The sequence below is a fragment of the Passer domesticus genome, chromosome 2 (assembly GCF_036417665.1).
Source record: "Passer domesticus isolate bPasDom1 chromosome 2, bPasDom1.hap1, whole genome shotgun sequence".
Lineage (NCBI taxonomy): Eukaryota > Metazoa > Chordata > Aves > Passeriformes > Passeridae > Passer > Passer domesticus.
Genome location: NC_087475.1, coordinates 87570159 through 87594015, shown reverse-complemented (window position 1 = coordinate 87594015; position 23857 = coordinate 87570159). Strand labels below are relative to the sequence as shown.

The following is a 23857-nucleotide window of genomic DNA, read 5'->3' as shown; positions in this document are numbered from 1 at the left end:
AAGTGCTAGCTGGGTCAGAAAGTTCCCTAAAGGGACAAAAAAGACTCAGTGCAGGGAGCAAAAAAAAATATTGCCTTGCTTAATTTATATACTTCTCTTAAAGAAATACTGAACCTGATCTTATTCGGTCACACAATTTATCAAAAATAAAATTAACCTAGATTCATTAATTAGGGTACGGAACCTGTTGCTTACATTACTCACAAATCAACCTTCTGCAGTAAAAAACTCGGAATATGCTCCAGAAGCAGCCATATGACTTCATGGACCTCACTGTCTTTAACAAGCCCCCAGCGTCTACAGTTTTCAGTCCACACTGGTATGTTTCATCTCAGGCTTACATATATCAAACAACCATGGGGCACATTCTGTCAGCCAAAGTTGCAAAAACTTCTCTGACATGCATGCAGAGAAGTATCATGTGGGACACAGAATTTGGTAACGGGGGAAAATTAGTCCTCGTAAGACTACCACAGTCAATCATCCCCATGGAGTTAATTCTTTTGTCCGATGTAGCTTAGGGGTCTCTGATTGCAGTGTGTCTTATTTCTAATTTCTGGACTGTTTGGATCTACTGTGCCACATCAATAAACACAAAAGACCATCCCACAAGGACGAGATACTCACAGAGAAAGGGATGCAGGTGAACACGTCTTTCTCTGACACCACATCATCAATCAGGCTCCTGTTCTCCCCTAGGTACTCGAGTGTGGTACTCAGCGTCACAGACTCGTTCAGGTAGGTCAGCTGAACGCAGACTTTCTCATGAGAATTTGTGTGGATCAGAAAGGGCACTAGCACCATGTACTGCCTGTGAAGGGAGGGAAGCAAGAAAGATCAGAAATGTGAAACACTTTTAAGGCAACAGTATTACGTGAAGGGAATTTAACAAATCAGCATGCCTAATCCATTGCCATCCCTGAGAATTGCAGTGCATATAACATGAGCATTCATTTTATTTTGGGGTTATACATATTAAACGGTCTAACTAATTAGCCTAAAAGCAGGAAAATGCTTGCAGTAGAAAGAACAATTTCTATGCTAATGGGGAGTGCTTCACAAAGGATGTTTTGTTTGGCTTCACAGCAGGGAGTAAGGATGGTTTGAAAGGTTTCAGGCTGTTAATTGAATTTTGTATATCCCACAATCTCCTTTTGAGACTCAAAGGCATTAACTAAAAACAGCTGAGGAAAAAACCCACCCACTTGTCTGACTCCTCCAGTCTTTGCCTATCCAGGTTTCCACATCCTTCATATGCTGAGCAAACATGTGAGTGCTTGCAGTTTGGGACCTTACTAAGATGAGCACACAAAGGATTTTAGGGTGTAGTGTTTTATTGCACCCCAAGTGTACTTGCATCTTCAAAGAGCTTTTGAGAAAGGACCCTCACAGAAGACCTTTAAACTAAGCTGCCATTCAATAAAAGGGATCATTTTACTAATAAATCAAATTATTAATTCTGTCATGGATTGATTGGTTGAAAGATAGGACAGAAGGGATAGGAACCAGTGCAAACCTCCACAGTTTGTGCTGAGACCCCTATTCTTCAGTACATACCTAGATGTTCTTGAAAGTACATTTTTCTCCTAATTGTGCAGGATAAGAAAATTCTAAAAATTGACTTAGATATTTGTGGAAAAGACTTTCATATGATAGAACTGAGTAGCTAAAATAGCAAATGAACTGTTCATAAAGGGAAAATAATAAGTGAGCTCCTACCACTCAAACTTGAGCACTGTTGGTCAGCCTTGGAAAATTCTCAATCAGTAATAAGTAACAAACAGGCTGTCAAGAAGTGTTCAGAAAAGAATAGAGGACAAATACAGATGCATCCATCCAGAGCTACATTTTTGCCTGGGCTCTGAGTTTTCTGGGGAGTCCTAAAGCTGTAGTGGAGGCAGTGGGATCCCAGCAGCCTCCTGCATTTCCTTCACTATGAGGCAGCACTGTGGTGAAATGTAGTTGCCTGCTGGCAACGCTGCTCAGTCAGCACTGCTGCAGAAGCTGTGAAAGGAGGGAACCCCAGCCTCCCAGAGACTGAGTTACAACTTGTGACTCTCTGCTTTCTCCAGCATTTCCTTTCTTCCACAACCTTCTTACCATGGCTTCAGCCCATGCTGCTTCCCCTAATGCCATTCCCCCTGTCCCCTGTCAGTGGCACTGGCAATGTGACAATAACATCCAGTCTACAGAAAGGACAGCATGACCTAGTTCGTGGGGAATTTGGCCTCATTTCTCTTCCTGTTCACTGTTCTGCTGAAATTTTGGCCAACTTGCAGAGCTTCCCCTTAGGTTGGCTTCCCTGCCTTTGAAACAAATATATAAACCATGCTGTTTATAGACCTCTCTTTAGGTGTTTGGGCATGTGTTGTTTAGAAGAGACAGAAGAATTAAATTACCATGAGTGTTTTAAACAACTGTGGTCGCAAATTCCATGTATACACATTCTGGGACAAAAAGCATCTGGGATGACAAAAGAGACCTCAGCATGCAAGGAGATGCTCTGATGGGAGAGGCAGTGACTCCAACAGAGGCACACATCAAGGAAGAATAGGAGACCCTAGAGATGGTGGCTGAAGCAAAAATGGTGAGTTTGTCTATACAAAGAAGGTAATACTGTAGCTTGAGGTGGAATGATGTCTGTCTGTGTATTGACTCTCAGCTACTTAGTAGAACAAGCACCCAGCCAAAGAAGGCAGTGAACTTCATCAGCCTAAATACATACCTGCCAATTCTAATGTCATTATGGCCTCACACTTAGGACCAAACACAGAGTACTCCCAAGCATGTCCACTGCATTGTAAAACATCTTACATGTACAGCCAGAGCAGGAGAGCAATACCTTTGGCTGCATTCTTCCAAAATCATTGAAGTTTTGGTTACAAAGGACCTCCGGATATCTCAAGCCCACCTTCCCTTCTGGAACAGGACTTTTGCAAAGGACACCATAGATGAAGTTTCTACCATCTAGCATGTTCCAGTGCTGCACTAACTTGATTAATATGTTTTTTTTTGTAATGTGCAGTCTGAGCCTTAATTGTGTCTCCTGCCCAGCTGGTCACCTCTTAAACAGAAATAGCAGCAGCTATTTCTGCCCAAATAAGTGATACCCATACTTGCACAGGGCACAGTAAGCATGTCTTGGTTGGAAGTTTAATTTTTGTCTTCAGTTCAAGGGTTGCTTCCATTCCGTGTTTTATACAGCATCTGATCTATCCTGCACCCACAGCAAAACCACTACCCTTATGCAACCTAGCAGTTCACTGCTCAGAGCTACCTCCCTACTGGGCTCCTGTCTTCCTTCTGGGGACCCCAACAACACCCCTCTCTCTCCCATCTCTCAGCCTTTCTCTGTTCTTCCCTCCCAGAACGGGGCTCAGTTAAGGGACAAAAAGAGGCCTACAAGAAAGATGGAGAGAGACTATTGCCAAGGGACAGGACAAAGGGGGAAGGTTTCAAACTGAAAAAGAGTAAATTTTGATTAGATAGTAAGAGAGAGAGTAAGTTTAGATTAGGTAGAAAATTTCTTCACTGTGAGGGTGGTGAGACACTGGCACAGATTGCCCAGTCAAGCTGTGGATACCCCATCCTCAGATGCTTAAAGCCAGGTTGAATGGAACTCTGAGCACATTGTCTAGAGAAAGATGTCCCTGCCCATGGCAGGGGGTTTGGAAATGAGTGATCTTTAAGGTCTCTTCCAGCCCAGGCCATTCTATGATTCTATGTTGTCCATAGGTCTGAGCAGTATGGTTTCATTCCCTTTCCCTCTGATGTTGGGCAAGAATGAATTAAGATTACTTAGTTACATCAGTTACTGTAGGGGGACCAGAGAGCTCTGCCTGACCCCAAAGCTGACTTGCCTGGCTGATCTGCCCCAGAAGCACCCAAACAGGGCAGACAAATGAGGGACTGATGGTACAGCGTGAGTCAAAGGTCCTTCAGGCTGACCCAGTTACAGCTTTACCTCTGACCCCACAGCAAGGGGCAGCAGCAGTGCTGCACCTTCTGCCAGTGCTGTGGCAGTACTCGTGGGCATGAAATCTCTGCAGCAAGCATTACTGCACCCGTGCTGGACAGAGCTGTGCCTCTGTCAGCACAGCAAGAGAAACCCAGCCAAGCTCTGAAGAGGGAGGCTGCTCCCACCTGGACAAGAGGCTTCAGAGCAGCACAGTCTGGTGGGCAAGGCTGGGGTGGGCATGCCAGGCTGCAGCCTGCCCGTGCCATGCCGGGCTGCCCCTCTCTCGGGCACGGTTGGAGCTCAAGCTGCAGCCGTGCTGCTGGGCCGCAGAGCCTGGCGCGGCCGGCCAGGGAGGGCGCTGGCACCGGCCTTCGCGCCTCAGGAAGAGAATCTAGGTCACAGATCTCTCTGAGAACAAGCACGTCTGAGGCTGCCAAGGGAAACAAACTGGCAGCAGAAAGGGGAGCAAACTGGCTTGAAAAGCAACAGGAGAATGGGGAGAAGTAACTCAGTGATTGAAACAAGGATACTCTGAGAAAGGTAAGAACCTGGATCCCGGCATCATGCCCACATCCCAGGCCCTGAGAGGTTTCGAGGCAGAAACATACTTGTGCAAAAATGTTGTGAAGATCCAGGTTTGGACTATCAGGCAGCTGCAGGGCAGGACTGTGGGCACTGTGGGCAGAGACTGGGGGGAGGATGGAAGGAATACACTGGCAGAGATAGTGGTGGGGAGGGGTCCCAGGTCTCGACACCTGGGGGATTACAGGATGGGAGTGGGGAGCACTGTCAGAGCTGTGCAGGAAACTCAGGGCTTGGTTATTAGTGGGAAGGAAACTGCAGGAAAAAGGGAGCACTTAGACATCCCTCCCCCCACCCCCGCACATGTAGCTTACGGTTCTGTGTTGAGAGGAGTATTTCCAGGAAGGAAGAAGAGAAGAAGGAGGAAGATGTTTGGTTTGCTGGGCAGCTTGTCCTTCCCCATGGTGCAGAGCAGGTCGTGCTGAGCCAAGCAGAGCTGCTGTTTTCCTGCACCTTGTAATTCTCCTGCACTCCGTGCTCTGTCAGCCTCTTTATAAGAGCTCTCTGCAAACAGCCCAGGGGCTGGAGGAGATAAGGGCTGGGGGCCAGGGCCCATCCGGAAACAGGGAGAGGCAGCAAGGAGGAGCTGGAACAGAGGGACAGTATTTGGCCAGAGACTCTGCAAGTGGGGGAAGGGTATTTATTTGGGTAATGTTTATATTAGAAATCTTTGAATGATTCATACCCTGTTTTCCTTAACCCATCAGAAATCCGCAGTGTTGGAGATATGAACTGTGTTCGGCACATGGTAATATTCCCTGTGGGCAGCATCCAATCACAGCAATCTGATTTAAATTTCCACAATATTTCCTTCACAGTTCCTCTTCATCAGCACTATAAAAGATACTGTTTTGAGTTGGAATGACTGACACAGAAGATGAAATTAATAAGTTAATACAGGCCACCATGAATATTGATAAATTCCAGTCACAGCATGCCCCATTCTGCAAAGTTTTCTCCGAGCCTTACAGTCCTCACTGCTTTGCCTGGCAAAGATGACACAAAAATTTGATGTGTCCTACCCCTCCAAGTTTATGACCACTATAGAAAACACATTTTCCTTTGAAAACAAAGTAAGATATTGAGCTCTGTAGTTTACATCACTTTCACCCAATCCTGTTATAGTTTACTCTGATTTCTTTTCAGTTTCTATTTTTTAGCTTTGTAGGTGACTGCCAATTGTCCAAAAGCCGAGTGGCTCACTACTGACTGCAACTGGAGGAAGAAAAGGCATATGTGTTTGGTTGTAAATACTCTTTGTACTATCACAACAGTAGTGCATGTGGGAATCCTTGTCTGCCCCAGAAGTCTTAAGAAATTTTGGAACCTCTGCCACGAAAGATAAATAATCCCAAGAAAGACATTTGTTTCTCTAGTATGATCCTGTTCAGTCTCCTCAAGGACTGTAGCACAACGATTGACTCTCAAGGCCAAAGCCAAGCAACAAAGTGAACTTTAACTTTTGGCTTTGAAGAACAGGCATGTGTGAAAAGAAAAAAACTGTGGAAACATTTCTTGAAGATGCTGGTATCATACCTAAGCTGGTCCATGCACTTTCACCTAAGAACTCCTGCTGGAAACCAGCAACTCTAGCAAAGGAATGTCTCTCCTTAATGCCTATATCAGCTTTGTGTGGTGACAGATGAGAAAAAACCCACTGTAAAACCCAAGACTTGTATGAACAGTTCCAGTTAACAAATTGTATTAGCTGTTCAACTAAAGACAGAAAAAATACTACAGAAAAAAAACCCCAAACATCAGTATTGTTATTTTAAAGGAAATCAAAATTATTATATTAGTTTTCCCAGCCTGAGAAAAAGCAAAAGCAAACAAACCCAAAGCAATTTATTTCATATGACAAAAAAGTATGACAGGAAAAAGTACTTAGATAAATCAACAGGAATAATAGCAACACCCAAAGACATAAAAATGGGTTTCTCATTGTATAGGAGACAAAATGCTTCATAGACCACAGTGAAGTGAAGGTCATCTATTAAAAAACCTCAGACAATATGAACATTTTACAAGTTGTACCAAGCAGGAACAGGAAGATACACAATGAAATGAAATACCATAAAATAGCTTCATCAGCTAAACTTCAAATGAAACTGGAAATGTCAGAATGAATAAAGATAATCCACTTTAGTTGCTTGTTGAATAATTTGACCTGAGAGAAGGACCTGACAGCAGATGAACTGCCTTTCCCAGACGTGGACAGCTGGGCTGTCAAATATAACTCATATTTCTGAGGTGTCATGTGAACAAATGACTAAATTCAGGCATGGCAAAACCACCAATGAATTATTTTCATTTTAATGCACTTTGTAGATTAAATTGCAAACCAGATTGGTAACTGAATTTTATAAATGGTCCTGTGACCATATTTTGTGTGATGTGAGGTGGCCATCTGTAGGGTAAGCCACATACAAGGCATATAGAGGTTTTCTGTCTTTCTCTGCTATGCTATAACAAACATCCACAGTATGTATAAATTTGGTGTTGCCTTAGAAGAAATTTATATTGTATGCTGCAAAAAAGGTTGTAAATAAGGTTGTTTACCCTCAGGCATGAGAAATCTACAGTGTGTGTGTTTGATACTTACAGTACACAGCACACACAGAGTAGAATAAATGGCTGAAATCTCATTATAAAATCCATCCAGGGTAACTAGTGAACGATCCCTAATAATTTTAAAATGTGTAAATAGGAAACTGCTCACATGTTAGCAGATATTTTTGGATATTTTAGAGAATTGAAGATAAACCCTGATGCAGTAACAAATTACAAGTTATTTTAATTTATGATTTTGTACTATTCAGAATTTTGCCAAGGAGGGGGGATAGAAAAAGCCAAAACATTTATAAATGTGTCTCTGACCAGCACTCAGGACAGTCAACTATGCTTTTTTTTGAGTCATATGACTCTTCAGATAAAAATTTACCATATAAAAAATATATTAAATGCATATAGACTTTCTGTTTAGCTTTGGCTATTAAGTTATTGTTTGGACTACCTCTCTCCTCAGGTACAAGCATCTCATGAAGGTTCTCCTGCTGGCCCTGAGGTTATGTTCAAGTCAGGCTGAACAGTGTTGGAGCCAGGTTTTCCTCAGAGGTGCACAGTGGTAGGAGCAAAGGTAAATAGGCCAGGATTCATACAGAGAAACAATGAGCACATGGAAGGAAAAAAAGTGTTTCTCCCAAGGGCTATGTAACAACAGAACAGATGCCATGAGGCATCCATCCCCAGAGACCATCCACACTTCATAGAACAAGGCCACGAGCAGAAGTGCCAGTGTAGAAAAAACCTATACTCATAGTGTGTAGGCATTTCAGAGATTTCTCCCATTTAGATTTAAAGTTCACTTAGCTATAAAGCAGTAAAACTCCAAATCACTTCCTCCCTCTGGCAGGCTGCTCGAAGAAGGTGGCAGAAGGCTGTGCCAATGCCACTTCCCTGTACACATGGTGCACCCACCTGGTGTAGCACCCACCTGCTGCAGAGGTGTGCAGGGACTCTCGCTCCTCTCCTGTCTCACAGAGCCTTCTGTGCGAGCTGAGGTGGCCAAGGGGAAGGACTTTGTGCTTAGCTGGGTTCCTGCCTTGCTGGGTAACATCATGCAAGGCCACTGGGCTCTCTCTGTGCTAAGCCAAATGTTTGATACCCAAGACATGAGTTTTTTCCTGGTGCAGAGAGGAGCTGGGGCTCAACTGGTGTGTTTGTCCAGGTTTTTTGAGAGTGAGGATGCTATAGGAAGGCCAAACAAGAAAGTCCTAGTGGAGCATGAGGCAAGGAAATCAGATATTGTCACGTTTAACTCTTTCCCCTGCACCTCTGCTTTGTTCTGTTGCAACTTGTTAGGCAGGACAGAACTGACATTTCAGTCAGGGGAAGGTGTGTGAGCCATGACAGTGTAACATAGCTGGAGAACACATTTATCAGGAACCTTTTTAACACAGTGTGCTGCTAGAGAGCCTGTCCTGGGAAAAGGACAAGCCATGGGCTCTGAAGAGAGAGCCAGCTGTGCATGCCACAGTCAATGCACAGGACTTCCCAGATGTGCTTTACCTTGCACACACCTTGGGGACACACCTTGCCTTGACAGCAAGGACAGTAAGGGTAACTGGTGGGACCTAGATCTTATCACTTCTAGGGAAGTGAAGTAGAAAACATCTGGCACAGTTATGCAATTGCTTCCAGTAATAACCCAGCCTTAGCCTCCCTATGGGCAGTGAGTCAAAGGGTAGGAGGCTGAAAAAATGTGTGAGGTTAGCACTCTAGCAGTGTGCACAGAGTTCTGCCGTAGCCAGTGGTGATTTTTATTCCCTTCACCTATGACTGTCTTGTTCATATGTCTTTCATCCCTCTCAAACAGGACTTTTAAGATCTCCCAGCTGCCAGGTTGTATACACACAGTGTGACAACGTGGGGTCCAGAAGCCATGCTGAAGTCATGTTCTTAAGGGAGATCCTGGTTTGCCCAGCAGGAGCAGTGGTGTGCCAGAAAGGAGATCAGTGTGCTGAGCTGCAGGAGTATCAGAAAGGGGGAGAGTGAGATTCCCTTGAAGGAGGCTATTAGGTCCTGTATTCAATGTAATGCCTCACTTTTAGGATTTTTTTCACCCTCAAAATGTCCTTTTGAGGGTGAAGAAAATCCTAAAAGTGAGGCATTACATTTTAAGTCTTCTTAACTTGGCCATAACATCAGCCTTTTGCAGATCCTTGAGTGTGGACTCCACTTGAGCAGCAAATCAATTCCCATGGTACAACTAAACTTGACAAAGAATTACCTAACGCTAAAAAGAAGTAACCTTACAGAGCATTTCAGTCAAAGACACTATGACATGATTACACTTCATGAACACTTTTTTATCAATAATGTTTGCATTTCAGAACAGCTTTTTATGTACTTCTAGCAGAGCCATGCATGGACCCATAGGACATCCAGAGCAGGTACAAGGACACTGGCAGATACCCACAGTGAAGCTGGGAGTTTCCCATTTATTGTAGTGCTTCTGACTCAGTCCAATATCCTGCACAACAATTTCAGCTTTTTTAAACTGAGATGTGCAATACCAAGCACAGTAGGCCAGTGCATGTGCCTTTGAGTTGGCAGCAGTATCGTACCCCTAGCAGCTCTTGGGACAGTGAGCGTGATTTTATCATGTTTGGACAACACAGTTTGCTTAGTGTGTTTGTCTAAAAAATTACAGTAATTCTACCTTCTGAGGCCTGGAACACTCTCCAGATCCCTGGCACCTCAGGATTATCAGATGACAGAGGAAGAAATGACATTCAGTCTGGTGGGTGTCCCTGGCTTGTTCAGCCCACAATTAATATACTTGCTTCAGTTTCAGGTGTGTGGTAAAAAACCTAGACTGAAACATGACACCAAGGTTCCAGACATCCTGGAGGTGTTGGAATGTGTTTTAAAAATCTTGCTGTTCCCTGTGGGAGTGGAAGCCAGGGAGACATGATCTAGATGTAAAAATCTGGAGGGAGAGTGTGAGCATGGGATATTTATTAGATCTGACTGCAACCAGCAATTATCTGTTTGAGTTGAAGGATAAAATTGGGTAACGAACATTTCATTTTCAGCATGCAAAGGAAGAGAATGCAGTGGGAAATGAGCATTTGATATTTTAATTGTCAGGTTTGACCTAGCAGGAAGATAAGATTTCGAAAGTATGATAAAAATGCACTTTATTTTTTTTCTCCAGGACCTTGTTTCTTCCCAGGAAACGATGTTCAGCAGAACAGAATAACATATTTGGCCAGACCTGAGGGGATTTTTATGAGTTCCATGTGAGATGCTGAAGCCTTAACTTAATTGGCCTTACATTCCTCAGGAATATATACACCCCGTATCCACATCCACTCAGTCTGCTCTCCTTTTCAACCTTGTTACCGTAACTATTGATTTCTCTTGCTGTAGTCCAGCCTGAAGCTCATGTAAATCAAGTCAGTTGCTACAATCTGGGCTGTGTCAGGAATGCAAAATTCACAGCCTTTCTTGTTTTTCTCCTTTTCCTCCTACTGCCAGTGATGTTTTAATTTTGACATTCTGCATGGAGATCAGAAATGTACCCAAAGCAGTTTCATGTCCCACAAATTTCTTGTCTGTGGAACTTAAGAAAGTGTCTTTTTATAACATCAGTATCATGCATATCCCACACGGCAAGCCCTGCGGGGTTCTGAAAATCAAATTTTTTAGTGCACTTTGAAAAAAAAAATGTTTTGGGGAGACGAATATTCTCCATTGGCCTGATTAATTTTCACCGGGAAAAAAAATGCAAGCCCGCATGCAGCTATTATCAAATCTCCTGGTGGAATGGATCCTGGGTGAAACACATCCTAGCCCTCGGCTGGATGTTAGCCCTCGGCACCTGAGCAGTTTGCACTTAAATTCCTGCTGGGGCCTCTGCTCGGAGGGTCCCGTTGTCCCCCGGCTGCACGCCCGGTGCCCTCCAGGCTCCGTGCCCTCTCCCGGGATGCAGGAGAGCGGAGCGAGCACTGGGAGCCCTGCAGGATGGGCCAGGGCTGCCGGCGCCGCTCCTGCCCCCGGGAAAGAGGAGCAGCATCCGTGTTTCTTTCCCCAGCCCTCCCGATGCTGCTCTGCTAGTGTGTTAGTGTTTGCAGGAACCACCACGACTCCAAGCGTGATGAGGTAGGGGATGAGCAGAGGTGTGGGTAAATGGGGAGGCTCGCTGCTGGTGGCGCTTACCATGATCCATCCTGGACTGGTTTGGTCAAACTCTGGTTGGACTTGTGAACTGGAGGGCCTGGCAGGGTGAGATGGAGGATGTGGGTCAAGGCACTCACAGGTCCGGACTGCAAGCTATCCCTTTCCTCACCCTGTCCCCTGCTGGGCATCACTCTGTGATGTCCACACCTAAACCCTTACTCTTTTGCCACAGGGGCAAAGGCAGTGCTGTCTCAGGCCTGGGGAAAGGTGAGGGGCTGTCCAGCAGCTATGAGCAGTGGGTGCCATCTCTGGATGTGGGGCACTGAACACCATGCGTATTGCAGTAGTGGCCAGTGGTTATCTGCTGTAGCTGAAGGACAAGGCAAATGCTGCAGGCAGGACAAGCATGTTCCTCTCCTCATCCTCCCTCAGCCAGCAGTCCTGACATGTGGACCATTATCAAAATGCCTGTTCTGTGACACTAAAAAAAAGCCAATGACCAGTGTAAAAGAAGTTTATTGGCGGAAAGGTATACACGATTGTGCTACAGAGCTGGAGAGATGTGCTGTGAAAGGAAACAGAGAGTCAGACGCTAGCTCAATCAACGTCACAGAGTCCCACTGTGAGTCCTAGGTCCCACTGTGATGCAATGGCTCTTTCCAGGACTTCATGACAGAAGAAAATAGGGTGCTTGACCACTTGTTCAACATTTATGGTGCTCCTGAAGGTGAAAATCCAAAAGGAAATAACCTCAGTGAGAACCAATAGTTGCAGGTTACAAAACACATGCATTTTTTTCAAGATACAGGGTAGTCAGTTCTTTCTGTGTGAAACAGACAAAAGAAGGACCAAGGTCTCGCAGCAAGCTGTGCCTGGACTCCTGAGAAACTGCTCATGAGACAACAGCCACCAGAACTGCTGTGCTGAGCAGGATGCAGACCTGACCTCCTCTACAGCCAGGCAGCATTATACCCCTGACTAGTTAATACACTGCCTCCATGATTCATGTCACCTCGTGTTCTCCTCAGATAATGTATTTCCTGTCCCAGAAAAAGTTTCTCTTAGTCCATGTGAAAAACCCTGCTGGGGCCTGGGAAGCATAGACTTCAGAGGGAAGACTTTCAAGGACGGCCATAGGTAAATGGTTCTTTGGTACATATCTGTGCTTTTGAGGAAGCTTTGAAGGTATTTCCCAGCCTTTCCATTATTCTATACTTTGGTTTTCATTCTACATGCTAATCTCTTCCCATGAACAGCAACGTGGTCCCCACTTGGATTCCACCCGTGTCATGGGACAGGATCTGGCCAGTCTCAGCTCTCTGAGAAGCCTCATGGAGACTTCATTTCTTCAAGAATGGTTACTGTTCTACTCACTCTGCTTTTGCTGCTTTGTAGTTCACTTTCTTATCTGCCCATTTGTTTATTTACTGGCTTTCACTTACCTTTTTGAATCCTTAGTCAATTTCTGCAACAACCTCTTTGCAAGGTGATGAATATTGAGCAACAGCATACTCTTCTGGAGAGGAAGAATAGAAACGTTCTTGTTACCCTGGAGAACACTTGTTGTGCCTTTCCCTGGAGGTGGATATAACCTATGCATGCTTAAACTGGATATCCTTGAAATATCCTTTATTCTGGTGCATGTATTTTCATAACTTTCTAGTCATGCCTATTGATTGCATTGGGCATGAGACCAAGGTGAATAAAGTGAAATGAGTCTCTCCCCTGGCCCTAGATTCAGGTGCTGATGGAGTCCAGAGGGGTGCTGGTTGCAGCAGGGCTGTACATGCTCTCCCTTAAGGCACTGTTTCTGCTGTCCCTGCCCCTCCCCCAGACTTCACACTGGTTAAAATCAAAAAGATACCTGTTTCATAGTAGTCATAGATCTGCACTGGTGCTGGCTTGGGGTGGGTCACTACAAAGTCCTGCTCAACTGAGAAAGTGATTTCTTTACTTTTCTTCTGTGAGATCTGGAATGGAAGGTCAGAGACCACATCAGTCTTTTTATTTGTACATCACCATCTAGAGGGACAAGGGTGGTAACTCACAGGTTGCATATTCCAAATCCCACTGATGCCACACCTACAGATATGGGACAGCCATTATCCAAACATGTGGAGAGTCCAAAGTGAAACTGAACTGAAAAGTTAATAGATTTTCTGTCCTGCTCATATCACTGGATTCTGTAATTATTACATATCCTGTTGCCAGAGGTGGGAAAATTGTCCAAAGGACTGAGTTTAATTTTCCAGGATCTCCCAGTGGTCAGGATGATAAAGTCCAGTATTTCAGTCCCTCCCATTTCAGACATGGACATTATGTGCCACCAAGAAACTGTGAATCAATTTACAGTGTCCATCACTGGAGTATTAGCTTCTATTAGTTTTGCAGTGCCCTGAGCAAATTGTTTACTAAGTAAATTCTGATTCAGGAATCAGATTACAAGTAAAATTTTGCAATGATCTAATGTAAGAGAAACAAAGAAAATCTTTCCAGGGGAGAATGAAAGCAGTGTTTCCTGTCGTGTTGGAAAGACCGAGGTTTATAAGAAGCCTAGCAAAGAGGCATGCATGCACACAATAGAACCTCTTTTCTGATGTTTGTCTGCATTTTACTGAAAGGAGAAAGAATTTTGATTAATTTCAATGTGATTTTTTAAAAAACTTTTTTTATTTTTTTATTTGCTGGTAGGACAGGTGTCAGTTTGAAGCTGTTTGGAAGGTTGGGAAATTACAAGCAGTTTGGGAAGTAAGCAGCTTAGTGATAGAAAATTGTTGAGGAAGAGAACATGATAAATGCACCACATAGGGTATATCTATATTGTGGTTATACCTATTGCATGCTGTTTCCATCCTTTGTGAAAATCAAATAGACAGTGACCAGAACTTACATTTTGCAGATAAAGGAGGACATGATTTTTCTTGCTCTCTACTTGCATCACTGTTCGACTGTCAATGAGCTTTGAAACAAGAAAATGGAGATAAATATATTTGTAAAACGTTACGAAACAAGTGCTGCCTCAGACCCTACTGCTGCATGTTGGTGGTATTCATTCTTCTCCTAGTCAAGTTTCAAGAGCTGGCAGTTGTCTTTTGTAGTCCAAATATTGCTGAAAAGATTGAAAGGATGGACAAAAACCTACCACTTGACTCAGTTGGGTGTATGAGCTCTTTCCAAATGCACAAGTCACTGCGATTTACTTGGGGGATTCTGCCAGACTCTGGTATGATCTGAGATGTTTCCCACCCTTTCCCTACCTGGGCAGAGCCAGCTCCCAGTTGCAGCTGCCAGCTGCTCAGGCTTGAGCTGAAACCCTTCCTAGTTTTAAATATAGGAGGTTCTGTGTGTTTGAAGCTCCCTGGAGGGCATTCCCTCCACCCAGTAATGAACAGTGCAGCCATGCAAACACCTCACAGGGTCTGTGGCTGAATGCTTCTTAACCATGCCTCTGGTAATTTCGGCTTGCTCCTCTAGGTTTACCTTATCCAGGGAAGACTTAACAGGAACAAAGCCAGAGAGCATCTTCACATCAATAATGATCATGTTGGAGCTGTTGCGTTTCCCTGTGTAACTGAAACAACAGAGGGCCCTGTCAGTGGTCTTTGGGGACACTGTGTCTTACAGGCTGATACCATCAGCATATTGATCAGCCTGTGGCTCTTGACTTCATAAGCTGAAGTGAAAACACACAGCAAGGTTTTCTGTGTGCAGCTGGTTTGCTGGTGGCACATTACCTGCTTATGAGGACAATATCAAATTTTGCTGGTCTGTCCTGTGGGCAGGAAGCATTTGATGTCTGTACTGAAAGCAGAAATCCAGAGGACCCCTCTGGAAGGTGAATGTTGTATCTCAGTGCTGTCTGGAAGAGGAAAAAACCCTTTTGTTCAAGAATGCCAAAGATTTTCTTTGCATTCAAAAAAAAAAACAGACTTAGTGAACTTTTCTGGAAATGTTGCACTTGGTTTTATGTGGAAGATGCTTGCTTATATCAATGATGAACACATAAGACTTCTACTTTTTAACAGTGAAGGTCCTTGTACCGAGAGTCACCTCTCAGAAAGAAATCAGATGTTGATCAGAAAGGACTCTTTTTCCATGCCAGAACTCCCCAGGAACCAGAATGTGGGATGGGACAAAGAGTGTTTAAGTGGTTTAGGAAAATCAAGCAATTAGGAAAAATAAAGAGGAGTCACTAGAAAATCATCAAAACAATGGCTATCTTGTATGCAAAATGTGAGACACAATGAAGAAGAAAGCAGACATTTACTTGCATAAATACGCATCCACTGCCATTCACTGTCAGGCTGTATTTCCCAGGGACCTCTGGAAGGGGAGTCTGTTGCACCAGGAGCCTGTTCTCATTGTTGATAAAAAATACTTTCTCAAAAGGCTTTTTGGAAGTGATCTTGACTCCATTTTGTGAAGCAGATTTGTGGGTGGCCTCACCATAAGCAGCAAGTGCTTGAAGGGCAATGACCGTGTCCTGAAGAAAAAGAAAATAAAAGAAAATTGGCTACACAGCATGACCAGTGCAGAGGAGATCAAAGTCACTGCTGCAAAACCCATCACAGTTGCTTCTTCCTGAATTTGTGTATAATTCTAGGGTTCCCATACAAAAGGAGACATTTCATTCTCTCATGTATGTTTTAGGGTAGGAGAATCTCTCTCCTGACACAAGGGTCTCAGAACATAAAATCTGAGAAGTGGAGTGTACTTCTAGAGTTTTTCATAATGGTGAAGCCTGTGTTTTCTGGGGAGCTACAGAACTCATGGGTCATCTGACAGATGGGACTTGGTGTTTTCTAGGCTTATCCTCGACACAAGTATCTGTATTTATTGCTAGTCAAATTACTCTTTCTATAGTTAAGGAGAGGTTGGAGTGGGGAAGAAAGTATTTTGGTCTCCTAATGTAAAGGTTTGGTTTCTCTCAGAGACAGCAATTAGAAAAGAGAAACAGGACTAGGTAGTCAGAGCCCTGCTGGAACCCTGAAACAGTGCCCTGATTCCTAGGACTAGCTGTGGAGTGGAAGGCACTTTTGGCACCTGGGTAGAAGAGAAACCTCCATAGGGATTCTGCTGCCTGATGATCCACTGCACAATCCCTGAGGCCTTTGTGAGATCCTCTTTACTCCGGTTGGGTTTGCAGAGCAATGCCAACAACACATAACTGGTGATCTCAACATCAGCTGAAGGGGCATGGTCAAGGAAGGAGGGAGATTTGTCTGATGGAGACCTCTCCTCCTGCTCCCAGTGCTGTGAGCCATCTGAATAAACAAAGAGAGGAACCAATATTGATTACAGGTGTCACTGCTCTGTATTGCCTTGGAGCCTCACTTCATCCGGGTCTCTTCCTCAAAAGGACTCCCTGCACATCAATGAATGCACTGCAGATTAATTCCACAGATCGTTAATGTAGTTTGGTTCATGTGCCCACTCTCTCAATCTTGTCAAGGTTAGACCATCAGTAAGATCTGCTCCATCTTCCCATTTCCCAAGTTCCCCAAGTGACTGAAACTCACCAACTTCCTTTGCTGATTTCTGTAACTCTTCAAGGAATGATTCACATTTTTCTGCCTTGCCAGCTAAGCAGAAAGCATAGGCCATGAGTGCCTGAGTGTAAACTTCCCTGATACTCTTCTCAGATGCAGTCTCCAGACAAAAAATGGCATTTCGGATTACAGGGTACTTAAAAACAAAAAAGCATGTGGGTTTAATTCAGGACAGTAGTCTTCACCTGCTCAAAAATTTATTTCCTTTTCTTTAAACTTCACCTGCTCAAAAATTTATTTCCTTTAAACTTGTTCCTCATCCTGTCACTATCATAGCAATGAGAGTGGGACTTCAGCTTGTATAATGACTTCAGGAGAGAGAATACAGAATTATTCAAGGAGGGATTTCTCAGAAAACACCAAACATATCAAGTAGGTTTTAATGGTGTTCTTGACAAAGTTGGTCTGCAGATTTCACAGATAATTCCTTCTTCTTATGTCCATGATAATTATTTGCTCTGCATTTCTGTAGTCAAGAGTTTGTTGTCTTGAACAAATCTAACGTAGTGGTTTCTATCCTCACTGACATTGGTGTCACTTTAATTCTGTGATGTTGTACTAGGTTCACACCCACAAAAAAAGGTACAATTTGACTCCATGTCCCCAGAAAGGATATGAAAATGTGGAGGTTAACTCATGCATTGAAGTCTAACATCTCCTCTGTAGTCACCTTCATACTGCCAAGTTTTTGAAAAGGACAGATCAGCTTTTGCTCTGAAGGACATTTGTTTTTCCAACATACCTTTTAGTTCCATTTGTAGATTTTATAGATTTACCTGCAACAACTTACTTTCTTGACTGGGCTGTCTTTGAAGCTAAGCCAAAGTGTGTGGGTTACTACCTGTCGTGTGTAGGTTTCTACCTGTCAAATCTATTTATTGGAAGCTAAAGGGTGTCACGGAATGCTTTGTGTCTCACAAATAGAAGATGTAATCCCACAGAGGTTTGTACAGTTTCTTCTCAAAGACTGGTGGTTTAAGAGGTGTAGAGATGGGGATTTTCTCTATCACTGCAACCAGTGTAGATACAGACCATGGTCACCTACTCTGGGAGCTCTCTCTCTCTCTTTCTCTCTCTTTACTACCTAGACAATTTAGCAGATGCTGGACCCAAGGCAACAACTGGGCACCAGTTCCATCTGAGTATCAGGCAAGTCTCCTTACCGAACTGGAGTGCCCAGCTTCCAGCATGGCAATGGTGATGTAGGCAGAAAGAGACAGCTCGTCATCTACTCCTCCCTGAAAACAACATGGAGAGAGGAATAATCTGTCAATGCCACAGATGAAAGCCTTAGAATATCAATTGTCATGTCCCAGCTGAGACAGTATGGACAGTTCTGGAGGCAGCCCAAAGGGAAAGAAAGCATTCACATAGCTCTTGAATAGCTCACAAATCCAGAGAAGCCCTTTGCCATTAAATCCAAAAACATCACTCCTTCAAGCTTACAGTCCTGTAATCCTATCTCAGGTGCACATAAATGTAAAGTAGGTGGACAAAATCTGACTGAGCTGAAACTACTCATTATAAGATGTGGAGAATTAGCCCTTGGAAGAAGGCAGGCATTTGGAGCAAAATACAGTTTTTCGCAGTAATTGGAGAACATATTCGTAGTGAAAAAGTATAAATTTGACCAAGTAATGATTCTCTCCCACCTTCAAGGCATTGTTGAAGAGTGTCCCAACACTCTGGAAACAGCCATCTAGTTTCTGTTTGCTGGACAGCCACATCAGGGTTTGAGACTGGACACGCTCATCAATGTAGATGAAGTGACCAGCTTGTGCAAATGATCTGTACACAAAGGCAGTGAGCCTGCAAGGGAAAGATGGAGCTGTGAGATGAGCACTGGAAGAAACAGAAGAAATCAGCCCTCCCGTTCGTGCTGCTGAAGAGCATGAAGAGTTACAGCCAGCGTGTTGGTGGCTTGCTTTCTCTTTGTGTGCTCCTCAGAGAGAGAACAGCTAAAGGAGTAGTAACTAGATGGGATACGGAGAGGATGTCCAGCACGCTCTGTGGCTGGTCCTGTCTGCAGAGCACTACAGTGCAATGGCTTTCATTTGAGACAGCAGAAGTATGAATCAGAAAGTCAGCTGGGTCTTTAGGGATCAACTTCTTTTCATGCACCCAGCCTGGCAGAGGATGGAGAAACATTTCCTTTAGTACTTCTCAAAGCCCAATCCTAGACAGCTCTGTACATCTGATTCAGCCAGTAAAGTTGCCTCTTACATGCACCATAATAATTGAATGTAATTAATCTCTGAGCCAATTCTCAGTCACTCACCAGGTGTTCCCTTCCCTGTCTCTGGTGCCAAAGATGCTATAGGACCCATCAGGACGTTTGTATAACAGCTGCTTCTGGTAGCCTGCAAGAACATGGAAAAGGAGGTGTTCTTGGATGTAAAAGCACAACCCTATTTTGTTTGCTGACTTATTGTCTGGGAAAGAATGGAAAGGCAATGTATATATAACAAGCAGGAGGGGAGCTCTGAGAGATCCTATGAATGGAAGTATGGAACATCTTGTCTGGCAGAAACACTGAGAGAATAGGCAGAGCTCTATCAGCTCTGTGCTCCAACTAAACGTACAGGATCAGGATACATGCTGTGCCTGAGTGGGAAAAGAGAAGGGGACTGGAAGACAAAACCTCAAAAGAAACGTGGCAGTTGAATGTCAGCAAAAAGGCATAAGATAAGAAGATAAAGGAAAATAAAAAAATGTCTTGTTCAGGGCAAATCCTTGGGTCTCTGGGCTGTGCTACATCTGTGATGCCATCTGCCAGGGTAGCCATGCTGTTGTTGCTGCTTCTGTTGTTCTGGACCTCAACAGGAATTTCAGCACACATTGTAAGGGAACCACGAAGCTCTCACCGCTCACTAAGTATCCAGTGGCCCTGGATTTGACCTCCCTGCTCAGCTGCCCTGTTTTGTTCAGATAGTCCAGGACGTAGATGTTGGGTGCAAAGAGGGCCATGTTCTGCTCTCCACAGCCAAAGGGCATCTGGAGGAGCTGGTGCAGGTTCTGCATGGCAGTGCCCATGATGTCACCTGGGGAAGAGGAGATGAGAGTGGGGGGATCAGCACAACTCGTGGCCACTGAAATTACCAGTAATTTCCATCTCACAGCCAGAGTAATAAAAGCCTAGCAGGGGTTGGGAACCTTCTGAACAGAACTTTGTTCTGCTTTGCCTCCAACAAAGAATCCTTTCCCTGCCTCTCCTTACATAGTCTAAATTGCCCTTACCAGAAACACTCCTTGTTTAGCTGACACTTCAAGCAAATACTTCTTGTTGGAAATGAAAGGAACTTACAGGAAACTTCTGTTTCCAGAGGATGGAAGGGAATAGCCAGAGCTATTTATTGCAAACATTTATTGCAAAATTAACAGCTAATGCTGCAAAGGGACGTTGATAATGCAGATGTATCACAGCCCACCTCTTAGTTGTTATTTCTAGGAAAGGTACCACAGACCTAGCAAGGAATTTCTGGAAAGAGCTTCTAAAAGTCACCAAGCAAGAATTTTATGGCTGGTGAGTCATGTAACCAAATCTATGTCCTGAAAAGACTGAATAGATTCTATTCTGTTCTGACATCTCTGATTTGTAGGTGGATGTGCAGAAAAATGCCATACTGGTATGAATCTGGCTGAGATCATAAGTCAGAACTGTGCTGCTGCTTCAGAGAAAGACTTTCAAATGAGCTAAATTTAAACAGAATAGTGAAGAGTGATGCAACTGATATTTAAACTTCATCTTGCTGATGCCGAGCATTGCTGGACAAGATGAGTCTCAGTCTCTTTTCTTAAAAGTTTTCCACACTAGGAATGGAAATTCACATTTTGAATCCTGAAAGAGCTTTCATGTTACATTTTCTAGATCTTCTTTTTAAAAAATGTTTTATTAATTATATATTTACCAACAACAGAAAAGGAGGCTCTGGCTGATCCTTCCAAAACATTTGTAGGTAGCTCTAGAGATATATCTTGAATAACTACGTGATCTGTGGAGAAAAATAGTTGACATTTGTATAGGAATACTAATAGCAGTTGAAGTGCTCCTGTACAAAATTGCACACAAGTGACAGCAATAAAGTGAAACTCACAGCATTCACCAAGAACATGAAGAGAGAAGGGGACACAGAAAAATCAAAATTGTGAAGAAAGATCAAGTGGTGTAGTCAATGTCATTGCTCAATAGAAACCAGTAAAACAGGGTAGGGTTGGTGCTCACAGGTTGTAGTATCTGTGAACCTTGGGGATTCCCTCAGTGGTGCAGCTGGTAGAGTTGGTTGGTGAGAGTCAGAACAGATTTTTTGCCTCTTTCAGGCTAGTCGGGAAACCTTAGGTGCTGTTTGCTGTCAGCACTGAGATAATGTGGAAAGGAACATTACATTCCCTCTCCCATTCCCACCAGAGGTGGAAAGCTGTAAGCTACAGGTATCTATGGACTAGAGGACAGCACTCAACATGAGTGAAAGAAACACAGGACATAATTTGCACAGAAAGGTTGTCTCCCTTTGAGAGCTCCATAGCAGCCTTCCTGCAGCATCTGAGCACATCTAAGCAAGGCACAGATGCTGCCTCAGTGATATGCACCAGACCACACAGGAATTTGGTAACAGGGAACTGAACTATTGGAATCATACTAGCTGTCCTATGGACAACTCTGGGAAAAAGGGAAGGGAAAGCATCAATAAACACTGCAGGAAAGAGTGCAGACTCCAAACTTCCTTTCAGTTCTTCCCAAGACAGTGATATAGAAGACCCTTACCTTCTGTACAAATTAAGAAGTTTTGAGTCTTTTCCCTTCTTATTCCTTCAGGCTGCAAGAAGATGGAAAGAAGACACACACAGTGGATGAGACAAAAGCATGCAGGAGAAATTCAGTGTCAAAATGCCACCCCTTTCCCCAACCTTCTACATCACAAAACAGGTGGATTGAAGCAACAGTTTACAAGACCATGTATGATGTGACAGCTTCTAAAAGGGAGATCTCATCAGATGGAGTCCCTCATTTCCAGTTTCTCCTCTGCACAAGGGAGACATGTCTGATCCTCATGGAAGAGGATATCTCATGGGAGTGGACTTGGTCTTAGATTGAACATCCTGACCCTATCCCAGCCAAAAAGGTCGAGCCATACCAGGATTTCTTTAGGTACCCTGAAAAATTTTTACTTGCTTTTGATACTTCTGCTGTGTTTTAGTCTCCTCATGAAAGGGAATGCAGGACAAACAGTAAGAGCTGCCAGCAGTACCTCAATGAGCAGTGTTCTGATCTGGGTGTCCCTGTAGTCAATACTGATGTTCCTGGGAGCTTTGTCTCCACAAGCTTCATCATCCTTGGCCTCTGCAGTAATGCTGAACACCACATTACCTTAAATAACAGCAAAAAAAGGAAGGAAATGGACCTCTGCCATGCAGGATGATTGACAAAGTTAGAATTTTCATCTGATGAATAAGATGAAGTAGTTCAACATAATGAATGGTCAGTCACTGTAGGTGGGACATATGGGAAGAGAACTGATCTCTAAAATGGCCATGATAAACACACTGAAGCTGTGGACAAGCTCTTTAACCCAGAGAACTGGAAAGAACAGTGGTAGACCAAGCTCTCTGGGTTGGAAAAGGATTAAGTTTTTTCAGCTGAGATATAAATTAGTATCAATCTTGGAACATAAAACCAAATAGATTCAAAGAACTTACCGATTTCTTTGGGGAGAATATTCCAGACATAGGTCTTTCTTTGCTTGGCACATACACATCCATCATCCTCTGGGGAGATGGGTTTGGCTTGATAATCAAGGGAATCCAACAGTGAAACATTAATCTGAGAACAGAAAGAGTAGTGTAATGGGATGAAGGTTTTGTACCATATTGGAAATGGTGTTTTATTGTTAGAGGGGGTGAGACACTATCTGCTTACATCTGGAGTTAAGTGCAGGGCAGATTTAAGGCCTCAGATGATGATGATGATGTTTGATTAATCATCTGTCAGATGTAACCTGAACAGTTTGCCCTCTTGCTTCTCTCAACAGTCTCACTGTTAACACCAGATGTTAAGCATCCTATGCACACCTGCTTCTCAAGGAAAAGTGAAACCATTGATGGCTTGCATATCTGTGGATGGTGAATGATACTCTGCAAAGCACTTGCTTCCTTTCTCTATGGATCTTGATACAGTTGCTTTACAGATCTGCCCTAGTCACAGCTCACAAGATCTCCCTTTGCTCTGTACTGTTTGTTCTGAGAGGACAAATTCAGAGGACAAAACAGAGGATAGTCTGTTGTCAGGTAGAATGAGCAGTACCTCAGTCAAGAGCAGATCCAGCCACTTGCACCATTTTCTTTGGAGATGGGATAAGGTCTAAGAATGTGGGCAGAAGTACACACCTTAATGCACTGGTCAAGGTAGTTGAAGACAGTGGCTCTAAGCAGGAAATCTTCTCCTCGTATGATGGAGTATGGCAAGGTCAAGTCAACAAAGAAAGGCTGCAAGGCTGTCACGGTGGCAGGCACAGACATGCCAAATCCAGCCAACTCTTCCACACAGAAAGCACTGGCTTTCCATTTGGTAATGGTGTCAGGGATGGTGTATGAGATGCTGGTTTTTCCAGTAGAGCTGATGGGAATGGAGAAAGAATGAAAGCTTTCAAAAGGGTAAATTTCAGATAACTTCCTTCTCAGTAGATGCAACAAGTTTTGAGAACCAGAACTACCCCTATTCTATCTGCAGAAATACCACGTACAATCCCTGGAATTTATCACTAAAATTTGAGAAAAGTCTATTAAAATGTTCCTCTGCCCATCATATCCTAGAGTTTGGAAAGACAACTCAGAATTCTTGTTCTGCAAATCCATATTTTAAATAAAGGTGTTCTTCTTCTGAGGACTGGAATATGACTCATGGTACACACATTGTGAGAACAGGTGTCTAGGGATATCTTTGGTAATTTGATCATGGAAAAGAGAAGGGCAGATGGACAGCTGATGACTGAAAAACTAGGTCTTCTGGGCCAGAAACCTTGCAGGACATCAGAGAACATATTCACTAATTCCTAAAGCAAGGCGCAGATATGAAAGAAGCAGTACTCAC

General features: G+C 43.7%; 2 protein-coding genes and 1 long non-coding RNA gene across 7 annotated transcripts in view; 1 reads left to right on the top strand and 2 right to left on the bottom strand.

Moving 5' to 3' along the window:
* LOC135294492 (alpha-2-macroglobulin-like) overlaps positions 1 to 5077 on the bottom strand; it is a 37227-nt gene extending 32150 nt beyond the window's left edge. For 2 of the 4 annotated variants that reach the window (XM_064409822.1, XM_064409821.1), the window contains exons 1-2: positions 4855 to 5043; positions 628 to 811 (exon numbers count right to left, since the gene is read on the bottom strand). In XM_064409822.1, coding sequence (XP_064265892.1) covers positions 628 to 811; positions 4855 to 4943 — 273 coding nt within the window. In that variant the 5' untranslated portion in view covers positions 4944 to 5043. Of the gene's footprint in view, positions 1 to 627; positions 812 to 4854 lie in introns of all 4 variants that reach the window. The other 2 variants (XM_064409823.1, XM_064409820.1) reach the window with 2 other exon arrangements.
* LOC135294495 (uncharacterized) overlaps positions 3882 to 23857 on the top strand; it is a 41148-nt gene continuing 21172 nt past the window's right edge. Inside the window, exons 1-8 of one of the 2 annotated variants that reach the window (XR_010356588.1) lie at positions 3882 to 4498; positions 5701 to 6954; positions 7566 to 7676; positions 10260 to 12361; positions 12481 to 12581; positions 12683 to 20296; positions 21587 to 21919; positions 22800 to 23165. This is a non-coding gene — a long non-coding RNA (uncharacterized LOC135294495). Of the gene's footprint in view, positions 4499 to 5700; positions 6955 to 7565; positions 7677 to 10259; positions 12362 to 12480; positions 12582 to 12682; positions 20297 to 21586; positions 21920 to 22799; positions 23166 to 23857 lie in introns of those variants that run through there. The other variant, XR_010356587.1, reaches the window with a different exon arrangement.
* Positions 11816 to 23857, bottom strand: part of LOC135294493 (ovostatin-like) — a 25000-nt gene continuing 12958 nt past the window's right edge. The window contains exons 19-36 of the mRNA XM_064409825.1: positions 23155 to 23383; positions 22468 to 22591; positions 22020 to 22138; positions 21536 to 21587; positions 20682 to 20765; positions 19638 to 19814; positions 19052 to 19133; positions 18426 to 18582; positions 17937 to 18011; positions 16744 to 16909; positions 16268 to 16488; positions 15492 to 15707; positions 14959 to 15083; positions 14705 to 14795; positions 14115 to 14183; positions 13089 to 13194; positions 12667 to 12740; positions 11816 to 11945 (exon numbers count right to left, since the gene is read on the bottom strand). Of these exons, the coding sequence (XP_064265895.1) occupies positions 12679 to 12740; positions 13089 to 13194; positions 14115 to 14183; positions 14705 to 14795; positions 14959 to 15083; positions 15492 to 15707; positions 16268 to 16488; positions 16744 to 16909; positions 17937 to 18011; positions 18426 to 18582; positions 19052 to 19133; positions 19638 to 19814; positions 20682 to 20765; positions 21536 to 21587; positions 22020 to 22138; positions 22468 to 22591; positions 23155 to 23383 (2155 nt within the window). The 3' untranslated portion in view covers positions 11816 to 11945; positions 12667 to 12678. The remainder of the gene's footprint in view (positions 11946 to 12666; positions 12741 to 13088; positions 13195 to 14114; positions 14184 to 14704; positions 14796 to 14958; positions 15084 to 15491; positions 15708 to 16267; positions 16489 to 16743; positions 16910 to 17936; positions 18012 to 18425; positions 18583 to 19051; positions 19134 to 19637; positions 19815 to 20681; positions 20766 to 21535; positions 21588 to 22019; positions 22139 to 22467; positions 22592 to 23154; positions 23384 to 23857) is intronic.